Source organism: Halichoeres trimaculatus, unplaced genomic scaffold, assembly GCF_033239565.1.
Source record: "Halichoeres trimaculatus isolate MK-OKI-2021-1 unplaced genomic scaffold, fHalTri1.1 fHalTri1_scaffold_16, whole genome shotgun sequence".
In the NCBI taxonomy this organism is placed as follows: Eukaryota; Metazoa; Chordata; class Actinopteri; order Labriformes; family Labridae; genus Halichoeres; species Halichoeres trimaculatus.
This window is the reverse complement of record NW_027437194.1, coordinates 8,399,298-8,413,188: the sequence shown is the minus strand read 5'-3', so window position 1 is coordinate 8,413,188 and position 13,891 is coordinate 8,399,298. Positions and strand designations below refer to the sequence as shown.

Below are 13,891 nucleotides of genomic sequence, written 5' to 3'. Positions count from 1 at the left end.
GTACTCTAGTGCAGTACAGTTCTGAAATATGGCGCTTAAGCTTGAGTTCCTGTGATGTTTCTGATGTTTTTGCCCTGCATGTTTTTCAGATGGCACTGCTCTTGCTTTCTTTTGCACTAAAGTTGCATAAATAAAATAATGTTAATGTGCTACTTTATGTTAAAATAAGAGCACTTAGAGCATGCATCCAACATGTTCAGCACTGTCAAACCTGCTGTGTAAACTGCACACTGCCCCCTGGTGGCAATGAGTGCACATAATCAAACATAAACTGTGTTAGATCACCATTTAAAGCAGCAAATTCAGGAAAAAGAAATATGTAATATCAGTAAAGTGACAGCTGACTTTCAGGGCTGTTAATCTAAAACTAGAAATTTATTTCAGACAGTCTGGGAAAGCGCTTGAAATCTCGCAAAACAACTGTAAACAAATAAAATCTTATTAAATTATGCCATAATCAGCTATGATGCTTCCCGTTTCTTAGTTTTTCAATCATAATCCAGCACTAATTTATTACCTAGGCGTGATTTAGACGACAAAAACAGAGAAACAGTTGATTTTTTTAAGCGAAAATGAGTTTTTAATTCAGTTTCAAGCTTCTGTTAACCCTTTCCTCCACTTTACATCTATTTATTTAGTCATTTCATCCTTCATTAATTTACTGACACATTATCCAGTCAATGAGTGGCAAGTTCACAGTCATTATGAGTGGGAGAAGACTGGGTGTGTAGTTTAAACTGATTATTTCCAGCATAAGCAATGAAAGGTCGGTAAAAGTTCAGGAGATTTAAGCCTGAAGCACAAAGAAGACTCAAACAGTATGAGCTCTTACCTTTCGTGGTCCGTTTGAGAGTGAAGTCTCTGTTGTCAGTCCACTCATGTCTCAAAGAAACGATGTTTTAAAGTTAAATTAAAATAATAAAAAATGTATCGTAAATGTGTGAACTTCAAAGGGGAAACACATACTCTGAGTAACAGTATGACAGAGTTATGGAAGTCGTACAGGTACTGGTCGCTGGAAAGTTAGCTTAAACTCGGCCCCCAAACTTCCCCATGGGCTCGATGTCCGTCAGGCCCTAGTGTCCTCTACTTAGACCACAGGTCGAATGTTGAATAAAAAGATATCAAATGCACATTATCACCGTGTCCATTACTCTGAGTGCACTTTAATAACTCCAGAGCATCGATAATACAAGTTAACATTCAAGCTCTAGTCCTTAGCACATCCTGCTTATCAATCAATACGAAATACTTAAAAACAACATTAGTTACTATATATATATATATATATATATATATATATATATATATATATATATATATATATATATATATATATATATATATATATATATATATATATATATATATCCAACAGGTTAAATTTTCTCTTAAATAGTACCAAATTTAGTATTGTGTGTTATAAGTACCAATTATAAGGATTGTACTGTTGTAGCAGAGTTTGACACCTTAATTGGACTGTTTCATTTGACTCTGTTTCCTGTGATACATCTATTACTGGAGGTTTTCTTGACAGTTGAGAACTTTCATAGCTTTCTAGGTCCCCAGAAATTTTTTTTTAAAAAAATCAAATACAATTATATATATATATATATGATTCAACTAGATGCATTTTACAGCAATTGATGTCATATTATGCAAATTCTTTCCCATAAATAAACACAGAAATAAATCAACTTACCTCGTAAATAGAGTCATGACAGCCTGTTGTATTGTGGTCAAACTTTTCAGTGACCAACCTAAAAAAATATCTCCAAATTGTAGGAAACTTCATGTGTTGGGTAAAAGAGTGTTGAGTTGCTTTTGTTAAGGTGTGTTTCTTCCTTATTTGGCGTTTGTTGCATTTCTTGTGTTTTTTTTTGCTCTCTGGGTTACATTTTTGAATTATTGCAGGCTGGTGCTTGTATATTCACCAATGTTTCTTAAGGCTATAGTTCTTGGTTCCTGTATGTCTGGTTTAAATACCCTCCTCTCTAATTATCCTCCTACTTTTCACCTGTGTCTTGTGGCACACCTGTGTCTGATTAGGTGTGACACAAGACACAGGGCGGGGATTGGGTTTTATTGTGTCATTCATTAGATTTACCTAGATCTATTTCTTTATTTGCTTCTTACAGCTAAATGGTTTGTTTAGCCCTATTGATCCCCAGAGAAGCCAGAGAAGTTGTCAGGTTAATAGAGGATATAATTCCTTTGCAGTGTTTGGAATTGGCCAGCAGAGGGTGTGAGAAGCACAGCAGATAAAATACACTCAGGTTCATACAGCCTGAGCTTTATCTGCTTTTTAAATCTTGTGGAAGAAATGAAGTGAACGTAACAAACCAATGAAATAAGGAGAATTGACCAGATGGGAGAAGATAGCCTCTTTACCCAAACAAAAGGTGAGTAATATGAGCTGAGAAAAAGTGCTTTTAAAAACAAGTTCCTGTAAACTGACACTTATGAATTGCAGGTATTAATCTTGTTTTTTGTTGGTTATATAAAAGCATAAAACCAGGAAAAGATGAAACAAATCTAAAGATGCTGAGTGCGTCTCTTCCGGTTTAGCAGCAGCTGGATTTCCGCCTCTTCTGCTCACCTTGCAGGATTGTGAAGCTTACCCTGTTATGACATAAGCAGGCCTTTGTTTTCATAAATCTGAATTATGCATGGCTGAACTGAATCTGCCTCACATACACACACATACTGCCAGCTTAAGCTACACTCTGATGCATGAAGGAGGCTTTCATACCTGTTTGAGCATGCATGTGTTTACACTCGAATGTTTGGCTGTCAAACATCACTTATTTGCATGCTTGTGATTTTAGATTTCAACAGGAAAATGTGAAATAATTTTGCAGATTCTGATGCTAGAGTTTGAGAAATCATCTGCATCTTGCTGCATTTGCTTTTTGTCATATTTGTCTACTTTATTCAATCATTTATGATAGTAACCTCGCAGAGAGGCTTGAAGCTAAGACAATAACAATGCTTCATTTTGTGACATTTATAAAAGTGAATTTACATAACATAGTTTGTCTACATTTTTTGATCTGAAGGTATACCTCTGCCCTTTTTGGGGACTCTGCAAAATTGTAATACACTTAGTCTTTTTAAATATATTTTTACAGTCCAATGACTCATAACAAACTCATAATAACTTCCTGCACACGACTCTCGCAGTGTATTAAGCTCCAAAGTTTTACCAATGTGCCTCTAAAAGTCAACTTTCTTTCTGTTGCATCAATCATTCAAAGATTTCTTTGGATAAATTGTGCATAGCACACATGAAAACCTGTGTTTTTTTTGTTTTTTTGCCTTTGCAGGATTTGGAAAGGCTGGGTATCTCATAGGGTCGGTTTGTACACACTCTCTGTTTGCAAGTTCTGCATAAAATTGCAAAATCTGGGAAGGACTTTGAGTCAGAAGTTTACTGGTGTCCACAAGCATTAGTAGTACTTGTTGCTTTACACAGGAAAACAATTTGCAGTGAGAGCAAAAGGGGAATAAATGACACTCCAGGAAGTCATATGAAGTCAGAAATATTGCTGTAACTCAGCCCAGGCTGTGAACAGAGGCAACGGCTGACATGGAAGCAGAAAAGTATTTCTAACCTTTCACACTAGAGGTCCCAAAGTCTGTCAAGTCAGATAACAAGAAAGTTTCAGGATTGCTTTTTGCAAGACTGTAGACTTTTGTTGAGAATACCTTTACACTGCATACTGGGGATGGATGCTTCAATTTTAGCCACTGTTCCCTTCTCAGGGACTCAGAGTAACTTCAGTAACCCTGAGCTCAAACTTTAGGATTGCTTTTCCCTGCAATAACAGGAAACATAGGGTACTTTAAATTTAGTTATTTGAAACTTGTTGTCTTGTTTTGTAATCAAATCAGTCACATAGATAGGATTGGGTATGTTTTATCTCTGAACACTGTGCTATCGTTTCAATTGGCTAAGAGTGTGAATCACTGCAGGGGCTAATGGCTAAAACTTCTTTGAGTTGTTTCAGCTTGTAACTGGAAAAGGGTCAAATTGGATCTGACATCAGAGGTTAATGAACCCAAGTTTCTGAGAGCAACTCTGAGCAAAGAGGGGACAGAAACTTTTATCTTAGTGAGGTGGTGTGGTTGACCCCATTGCAAGGTATGATGCAGTCTTTCGAAAGCCGTGATTGATAGTTGCAAATGGATGGAATCAAATGGAAACGATCATATAATTTGGACTGTATCCAGACGAAACTCAGCAAAACTAGATTAATTGTGACACAACTTCAAAATGTTTGAATGAACCGCATTCATTCATGGTCTTTTGCTGTCTAAGCTGGTTATCTTGCAACTTCATGTGTTTGGTTTTAATGGTCGAAGCAGACTCAGCTGTCAGAACTTTCTATGATTCATGGCATCCTTATAAAAATGGTTTTATTTGTTAGAACAACCAAAACAATGAAAGAAATGGATTAAAAAAGAACCTTAAAGCCAAACTGGATACAAAGCAGTGCCTGCTGTTGGCACGTGAAAGACAATAAAAGACTATCATGAGGGAAACTGGGTCCAGGGATCACAGCACAAGGGAAGAGGCAGACTTGGGAGCACAGTGCCCAACAAACCAATGAATAGATCCCTTTTCTTGGGCCCACAAGCGACGAGTGTGACTGTTCTGTGTCCGTTAGGAAACTGTCCTCCTAACATTCATTGTGGCTGTTCTTCCATTGTGTTGTGGCTTTTGCAAATTGTCTGACAACTATTGGCCACCGTTTAAAACACGTTGTGAATAACTTTAATCTTACCAAAGGAAATATCTAAGGACAATCTTGGAATTTGAGGAGTTCCAAGATTTTTCAAAGAATGACATCACTAAGAGCTACTAATACAGGCCCTGGGGTCTAGCTAGCACTCAACTGGCTCTCCTTCATGGGTATTCAAAACTTTAAGGCCTGTGTTCATTGTTTTGATTATGTTTTTACATCTCTGAGCTTGGATTTTGTAAACTGCCAAGAGCATTACATGTGTTTAACTTTAACGGGACAGCAGGCGAGAAAATGACTGAGATGACCAAGCTCAGATTGGCTCCAAATAACTGTCTTTCTCCAAGCAATCGAGATAAAAGGTGGAGGAAAACTTGAGCCATATGCTACTGATTAGCATTCCTGAATTTCAACAGCTGTTTTTTTGATGGTACAGTTCCATGAATGTTTTGATTCATCACTCCTTTTTTTTTTGTAACCATGTCACATGTGATGTATGAAATGAAACTCGAAGTTTGAGTCTTTTTCCTCTATCTGTCCAAAGATCCAATAACCCTTTCTCATCAAAAGCTGGAGATCAAGTCACAGATTAATCTTGTCTCAGCGTGTCTGACACGTCAGAGAGGAGGGAAGTGATGTCATTCAGAGCTCTCCTCTAAACCCGGACAGATACGATCACACCTGAACCTGGTGATCTTCTCACCTCTGCTCTTTTCTATATTAGTCTGAGCATTGAAGTGTATCAACAGGATATCTGAAGTGATAAGAAATGCAATTTTCCTCTTATTGAAATGCTAAGGAATTGAAATTCTACATTTAAGTTTTCATTTTGTGCAATTCCAGGGGCGTGTGAGAGCTGTTTGTCAGTGTCAAAGAAACCGTCTCAAGCAAATCAGGCTTTCAATATCTTGATATAAGACATTTTTCTAGACTTGACAGCTGAATGTGACTCATATAAGGTCTAAAAAACATTTTGGCTAGAAATAAGGATGTAAACGCTTATATTTTATTATTTGCAGTGTAGTCATTTTTTAAATATTTGGCTCAAATTCCAGGAAATTAAGCTAAATTTTGTTAGATAAAATGGTTTAATATGTACTAATCTAAAGCTGCCAATCGCAGAAGTGTTCCTCATTTCTAATAAGGACATTTTTGTCTTGACAGCTCCAGCTCCATGTGAATACTTCCTCCTGCATATTTTTAAAATCTCATTATCCAAAGTGGACATTTATTATGCCAGAGTCTCCTCAACTGAGAGATAATGTACAGGACTCCCAGAGAGGACACAATGGGATGCATCTAATTCGATGGAGCCTAATGAAGCTACTTTAGCAGCACTTAATGGTTCCGCTGTTCAACAAACCTCTCAGAGCTGAAATTAAAAGCTACCGAGTCCCTTGAGTGGCCGACATCTCTGCAAATACATCCAGAGATCAAATTTAAGCTCCTACGCACATCAATTCAATGAGGTAGAAATAGCTTTAATGAGCAGCAAAATGAGGAGAGTCTGCGAGTATAAAAAAAGCTCAAATATGATTTATAAAAAATACAATGCTAACATTTCAGAATGAAGCAGAGGCTGTGATTCAAAACAACAACAGTAAATCAGCTCTAATGGAAACAACAACAATTTGTTTCTGCAATTCTCACATGGTTGGCTTGATACAACTTCCTGACCACTGCATCCAAAAGGAGCTCTATTTGATTGAGATCTGGTGACTATGGAGTTTATTGGAGGAAAGGGAACTCATCGTCATGTTCAAGAAAGCAGTTTGAGATGATTTGAGCTTTGTGACATTGTGTGTTACCCTGCTGGAAGTCTCCATCATAAAGAGATAGACATGGTCAGCAGCAGCTACCTCTGTCTGCTCGTCTTTCTTCTTGTGTTCCTTATCTTTGTATTTGGGGTCTCTCTTTATTTTTTATGGCTCATTTGTTAGCCATGGACACCAAACTGTTTGGGTTTGGCATAGTGTTTTTACTTTTTTTTTTGTTCCTCTGTGTGTTTAGAGATCCTTTGTGCAACCATGCACTTTATACCAATGAGATTTCAGCTGTGAGCAGTCTATAGCATGTTGACGCTAACCAGTGCTAGGCCTGATGTTCCCTATGACCTGATTCCCAGGGGGATACCAAAGGGCAGAGTAGCATAATGCTATTCACAAACATGCCTAATAGAATAACACTGGACATTAATACCACATTAGAAAAATTTAATACAGGAGAGTGAGGCTGATCAGACTGGTGAGAGACCAGCTCAGTTCTGGACCCTGTGGAGGTGGCGGCTGACTGGAGAATGATGGCTCTGCTGTCTCCTCTGATGGACTTTTTTCTTTTAGTTGACATTAATCCTTTTAATTATATCTTCTTATTTTTTGTAATATCAACCTTCTTGTATTGGTGCCGTGGCTCTGAATTTTCCTTCAGGGATTAGTGTAGTGTACTGTATTGTATAACATCCCCAGCAGCAGCAGCAGCAGCAGCAGGCTGAAGCGTTGATCCAAGCCAGGATGGATCCATGCTTTCATGTTGTTTCCTCCAAATCCTGAGCCTACCATCTGAATGTGGAACAGAAATCCAGACCCATCAAGACCAGGCAATGTTTTTCAGTCTTCTATGGTCCAGTTTTGGTGAGCCTGTGTGAATTGTAGCCTCAGTTTCAAACCATACCATGTACAAAAGTCTCTTAAATCACTTTTCTTCTTCAATCTAATGCAGAGTTTGAGCTTCAGAAGTTTGTCTCCTTCATGTCTATATGCCTAACTGCATTGAGTAGCTACCACGTGATTGGCTGATCAGATATTTGTGTTAACATGCAGTTGAACAGGTGCAGCTGCTCAAGTGTGTGACACTGGAATGAAGACAGTAACAAAGATATCTTAAAACACTGTAGGACAAAGTTGTGCACTAACTCGAGAGACAATGCAACATCTATAAATCATGTTTAATTTGTCTGGTAATATCTTATCTATCAAGTTTGAAGTAGAGTCTTACGCTGCCTCTAATTGGCCTGATTTAAAATGTTCTCTGAACTATTTGCACTCTGATGTTCCAACTTTGGGACCAAAGAGGGACTAAAATAGATCTGTGACACATCTTTAATTCAATAAGGAACAGGAAGCAGCTTCAGGTGCATTGATGATCTCTTTGCACCATTTTTAAATCATAAATCATCTCTATATCCAACCTGAATTGCCATCTGCCTTCGGGGTCCTCTAATGAATTTCCCAAGTTTTGAAACTTGAGTGCCTACGCAGCACTAATCCAGACACAAACGTGTTGTTTTGTACCACTCACCTCCAGGACGTTGAATAACACCGTCATCCAATTTCTGCGTCTAAATCGACTGACCTTTCCAGCAGCCTGAGGCACCTGCAGACCGCGGGGACGGAGCTCAGACAGGTGGAGGATGAGCTCTCAGTGTCCTCAACTCCTGATGAAGTGTGGATGTGACTTTTTATGAATCAATCTGATCGTTGTTCTGAATTGATTAATTCTATTTCTGGTCCATTTCAGATGTATACCAAGCACTAAAGCTCTGTGGAATGCATCATATCTACACTGATGTAACATGCAATCTACATGTGTAATAATGGCATGACAATTCACTTTGACCTTTGACCTTGTGCTCAGTTAGCATCAATAAAAATAGATGAAAACATGTTGATGACCAGAAGAGCTGCAAGTGCAGGAATGGAGGCAAACAGAATATCCTGTTTCACTCTTTGATGAATACAGAGGGTCAGTGTCTTTGTTCTTGATCTTAATCTAAACTTTAGTTGAGTATAACTTTTTTCCTAAATCCTTTCTGAATAAAAGTAATCTGTTCTTATGTTCTTCTTGTGCTGCTAAACCTTGATGTCATAAGTCTCATGGTTGAGGATCCTAACCCCAACAAGCCGTATGTTTTAAGTTAGGATCACTTCAGTGGTGGTTGAATGTAAAGGGGCTGTGAGGACTTCTTAAGTGATCTTGAAGAAGTCTCCCTTCTAGAAATATGTCTGACTGTAATCTATAATTTCAAAATGAGATTATCAGTGCCCATATATGTTCGTAAATACTACATCTTAGCTTTCCTATTAGGTCGAGCAGGACTAGATTGATTAATGGCACATCAAAGTCTCTATCACTACACCGCTCCGGCTGATTAAGTTTAGTAGTTAGATTAGAGATCTGAGTTTTTCTCTGCTAAATGTATTTCTGGATTAGTTTTGTAGTAATGATGGAGCCTAAAAAAGCCCCATTTCCACCGAGCAGACCGGTACAGATCAGTAAGCAAACCATACCCCCTCATGGTAGGTGGTGTGTGAGCTGGATGCTGATAGCTGCATCATCCAGTAATTTGCTTTTTTGTGATTTTCATGTGGCTCTTTGTTACAAAGCATAATCAAGCTTTGTTTCGGGGGAGGCTGTTGGTGGGGAGAAGAAATACAGTTGCTGTTGCTCGGTAAGTGACAATTCTTTCAACTAATCAATGGTCTGCAGAGTTGTAGATCCACCTTCTGGGATTGGATCGATTTAGTCTGGAACTTGGACAGAAGGGTCCCAGAAAGTGGGACGGTTTTTCTGAAGAGCTTGGTGGAAATGGTGCTTAACTGTCAGACATCCAAGGTCAGAGGAGCAAAAGAAAGCAAAATAGCTAAAACACAGGCTGAAACCTTAAATGCTAAATGCTAAAACACTGGTTAAACTTAGAGTCTTTCAATAAAATTAGGTGCCAGGTTACATTCCCTCTGTTTGGTTGATGAGCACTGGTAGGACATAACCCCAAATCACTAACGTTACACATTACGGTCTTTGTCTTTGAGCACTGGGCTTCCAGTGGCGCTACATATAGCTGGCGGCTAAACTACGGTACAAACTTACATTTGCTTGTTGTCACGTTTCAAATCGTAGCACTACATCACTGTTGATACCTTATCTTATTGTATTGTATTTGGTATGAATATGTATTTATAAAAAAAACACAACTTGCTAAAAGCCACCTCACAATGCTGTGCGAGAGACTCTGGGCCACAGGGTGGCGCTGCAGTCCAATATAAACGGCTTTTCCTCACAGCACGTTTAACACAAATTACATTTTAATTAAATCTCATCTTTTCTGATGTAACACTTATTTTTAATCTTATGGTTAGATACCAGTAAACTCTGATTTTCCTCGATGCAAAATCAGCACTGATGCCCTTCAACTCCTCTGAGGGAAAGTGGCAGCATCCTGTCGTGTTAGCACGAAGTAATTTCTGATTATGGATCAGTTTTCTCTTTTTCTGATCAGCAGCTCTGAGACACTTTGCAACAAGATGACGTCGATTTCTGTGGTTGTAGCATCTTTACTCATCAACTGACTCTTAACTCGCCTGTCCATCGTTCTGGCGCTCTCGTCATAAACACGTAATTGGCTCAAGGAAGCAGGAAGGAGGGTTGAGTGGGGGTGGGGGTCTGAGCCCACAGTGGGTGACAGGGACCATGTCCGCAGCTTGTTCCAGGACTTGTCTCTATAAAAAGGCTCTGTGGTCTTGGAGCAGCTCAGTCTTTCTCTCCGCTCAGGTGCGTCCTGCAGACAGAGATGCGCGTCATGATGGAGCGCACGTTCCGGGAGCAGCTCTTCTTTCTGGTGTTGAGTCTGTCTGTGCTCAAAGGGGACTCCAGGTACATCGAGGTAAGACTTAAAGGGAAAAACGAATACTTCAATCAAACTTATTTAAACTTTGAGTGTTCTGAATTTCTTTTTTAAAGTCATCTTATGTTAAAAACGTTTTTTCTTTGCAGAACAACGAGATCTCAAAAGATGAATTATATTCATTTTTCAACCCGGAACTGAAGAGAGAAACACCTGAAGAGCTCATGTACCGTCGACCTCTGCGTAAGTCATGCAAAATGTGTAACTTATCTTACAGCTGATACCAAATAAGACAGAAAATTGATGGAAAGTGTGTTTTTTAATATTCATCTTGCATGCACACCCTGAAATATTATAGAAACAAGATGGAATATTAATCTTTAGTATTAAAAATGTTGCACTAATTTGATGTACCAGGATGACCCGAAAACCATCTTCTGACATCATATTTCTGTTTGCCAGCTTTATTTGACCTGGATAAATTTGCACAATCTTTCAAAAAAAAAAAAAAAAAAGGAATAAAACGATGCAAAAAGCAGAAAAACTCATGAAGCAAGAATGTAACATGGAAATATAACTCGTGTATTGTTTTCATTTGACTGTCTGTGTCTCAGGTTGTCTGGATATGGTAGCAGTGGAGGGTCAGTTCACCTTCACAGCTGAGCGTCCTCAGCTCAGCTGTGCAGCTTTCTTCATGGCAGAGCCAAACGAAGTGATCAGCGTGGATTATGATAATGTGGACATCGACTGCAGCGGGGGAGACTTCATCACGGTAAATTCATCATTTGACATTTTAACGTAAAAGTGCACGCACTAGTCCTGATCAGTGACACATGAGTGTATGAGTCATCTGTCATTTTATGGACTCTTACTTGTGGTTTGCTTTCATGACACCATTCTGAGGTCTGTTCCCTTCTTTTCCTAAGATTAGAATCACTTCCAGATTAGACAGAAAGCTCCTTTAACATAAGCAGTAGCTTTAACCTCCCATGCTGAAAAACTGACCCTCACAGCCAACAGGATGTTTCCTAAAAGACTCAAATGCCTCCTTTACTAACTCAGGAATCCTTCTTTAACGTCTGATTCAGGTGTTTGACGGCTGGGTGATGAAGGGAGAGAAGTTCCCCAGCTCTCAGGATCATCCTTTGCCTGTGTACGAGCGTTACGTGGATTACTGTGACTCAGGGTCTCTGAGGAGAAGCGTACGCTCCTCTCAAAATGTGGCTATGGTCTTCTTTCGCATCCACAACGCCGGCAGCAGCTTCACCCTGACGGTCAGGAAACACATCAACCCTTTCCGTAAGTTAGATTCACATTTTGTCTTGATCAGGGTGCAAATTTTGTCCTATGTTGACTTAAAGACTAAAGAAAGACAAACAATGTTTAAAATGTCTTGATTTCTTCCTTTGTCTTTGCACCAATTTGTTTGAATTAATAGTTTTTAAGCAGCTATAATTCACCAGCTCAGAGAAATGAGCAAAAATGCTTAGAATAAATTGTCAGAAAATCTTCGGCCTGGCTTTAAAAATCTTTGTCCACGTCATTTTTTTGCTCACACCTCAAACTACCAAAGGTTTGACTCTAGTCTTGACATTTCACTTCAGTATGTGGGTTTATTTGATAAGTAATGAGTGTACTTTTGAGTAGTTTATATTTTTGCCTGGAGCATCCATCCATCCATCCATCCATCCAGCAGATCCCTTGTAAACGCACCTCCTTTCTGTCTCTGTGTCTCTTCTCCCTCTCGTAGCGTGTAATGTCATCTCCCAGTCACCAGAGGGCAGTTACACAATGGTGATCCCACAGCAGCACAGGAACTGCAGCTTCTCCATCATCTACCCAGTGGAAATAGACGTCTCGGAGTTCAGTCTGGGACATGTGCACAACTACCCCAAGGTGAGAAAAGCATCACATGATTTTACTTATACAAAATTCATCCAAGTACTGTCAAATCTTGGCTTCATAGTCGAAAACTGCTAATATCAGTCAGAATACCTCAGAAATAGTCACAAATTCTCATACTTTTCAGGCCACCAGTCTAAATTTGACATCAGCACCAGTGAGGTTTTCTGAAGGATGGTGGATTTTTTTAATCTTTAAATATACACTTAACACACCTGATTTTTCCAGAAAGAAGTTATATCCAATGACAGAATGTCTGCTTATGAGTTCATCATGTCAAATGCAAAGGTGAGGAAACAATTGGTGAAATGTTGGATTCAACTACATGATCCTACTTGAAAATCAAGAGTTTGGAGCAGCAGTTTTGTATTTCCATTTCAATGACTAGTTCTGGCCTCTCTGTCTGTTGCGTTTGGTTCCATAATGAGCAGAAGTTTATCTTAAAGTAAAAAACAAAAGTCTTTGTTTTTGTCAGTGAGCAGACAGCAGGAGCTTTCTTTGATTACATTAAGATGGTTAAATATCACAAATGAGGAGGAGGATCACTGTTCAGATCTCCAAACAAATGTTCAATATTAAATCCATAAATCCAAATAATCCAATAACTTTAAAAGGAATGACAAGACCATAAAGATAAAGGAAAAAAAAAACAAGATCGCTAGGAACACAGTGGGAAGGAAACACAAGGACTCAACACCAGTAACGGAGGCAATTAGTCACTGCTGAAACAAATGGTGAGGCACAAAACAGGCGAAATAGGATGATTAACCAAAGGAAAACAACTCGAGGAGGCCAAATCAGTTTATTCATACAACAAATAAAACAAGGTAAGAGATATTTCAAACGGGAAGAGCTAACATAAATACAAAACATGAAGTACCAGGGAACAGGGTGAGAGTTGAAACTACAGCACCTTTAAAGTCCTGTTAGAAAATAAAAACAAAATCCGGTGTTTAAAAGAGTCTTAGAACAGGAAGAGAAAACATTTTTCTAAAGTATAATAATGATAACATGAATTCTTTTGGAAATGTGACTCAAAGCTCATAGAATAGAATAGAAAAAAACAGACTATTATTGATCCTTGTTAGGAAATTTGGCAGTTACAGCTGCAGAAAGAAAAACTAAGTGCAAAATGCAGTAATAAAGTAAGAAAAAGATACTCCACACTAAACATTTAGAAATTCCATTTGGACCCAAAAGCAACTTGGAAACAGTTGAAGTGAGGTTTATTTTTGAAAGGTGAAGTGGAGGGTGATAAACACAAGACCCAAGGTGAGAGGGAGGCCGGAGAAGGTGAGGTGTGAGGCTCAAGGCAGAGGCGTTTGAGAGTCTGGTAAGAGCTTGGCAGAGTTTGGGCAGGGGGCTCAAGGAGGCTCTGGAGAAAAAAGAAAACAGCTGCTGTTTGTCGAAAGTGAATCAAAAATGTAGAAAACATGAAACCTGCAGACACTTAAAAGAGCTCAGGTGAGTCAGCGGACATACCACAGGTGAAGTGGGAAATAATGTGGTACTGGACCTTTCTTTCAGGCCTTGTACACATGTAGCTGGGCATTTTCAAACATTGAATATCTCCCCCTCATTCGTGTTTAAAAAGACACCTGCCGATAAGTGTGGCTTGAAGCAT

At 38.9% G+C, this 13,891-nt stretch overlaps 2 protein-coding genes and 1 long non-coding RNA gene across 6 annotated transcripts in view; 1 reads left to right on the top strand and 2 right to left on the bottom strand.

The window, feature by feature from the left end:
* pde8b (phosphodiesterase 8B) overlaps positions 1–1,939 on the bottom strand; it is a 46,784-nt gene extending 44,845 nt beyond the window's left edge. Inside the window, exon 1 of one of the 2 annotated variants that reach the window (XM_074690193.1) lies at positions 1,703–1,939. In XM_074690193.1, the coding sequence (XP_074546294.1) occupies positions 1,703–1,795 (93 nt within the window). In that variant the 5' untranslated portion in view covers positions 1,796–1,939. Of the gene's footprint in view, positions 1–832; positions 894–1,702 lie in introns of those variants that run through there. The other variant, XM_074690194.1, reaches the window with a different exon arrangement.
* Positions 1,940–2,225: 286 nt separating this feature from the next.
* The window catches only part of crhbp (corticotropin releasing hormone binding protein), a 13,064-nt gene continuing 1,398 nt past the window's right edge, over positions 2,226–13,891 (top strand). The window contains exons 1-6 of one of the 2 annotated variants that reach the window (XM_074691019.1): positions 2,226–2,402; positions 10,293–10,404; positions 10,515–10,608; positions 10,980–11,137; positions 11,454–11,664; positions 12,116–12,261. In XM_074691019.1, the coding sequence (XP_074547120.1) occupies positions 10,312–10,404; positions 10,515–10,608; positions 10,980–11,137; positions 11,454–11,664; positions 12,116–12,261 (702 nt within the window). In that variant the 5' untranslated portion in view covers positions 2,226–2,402; positions 10,293–10,311. Of the gene's footprint in view, positions 2,403–10,189; positions 10,405–10,514; positions 10,609–10,979; positions 11,138–11,453; positions 11,665–12,115; positions 12,262–13,891 lie in introns of those variants that run through there. The other variant, XM_074691018.1, reaches the window with a different exon arrangement.
* Positions 13,120–13,891, bottom strand: part of LOC141805826 (uncharacterized) — a 21,282-nt gene continuing 20,510 nt past the window's right edge. For both annotated transcript variants that reach the window (XR_012599737.1, XR_012599736.1), the window contains exon 3: positions 13,120–13,642. This is a non-coding gene — a long non-coding RNA (uncharacterized LOC141805826). The remainder of the gene's footprint in view (positions 13,643–13,891) is intronic.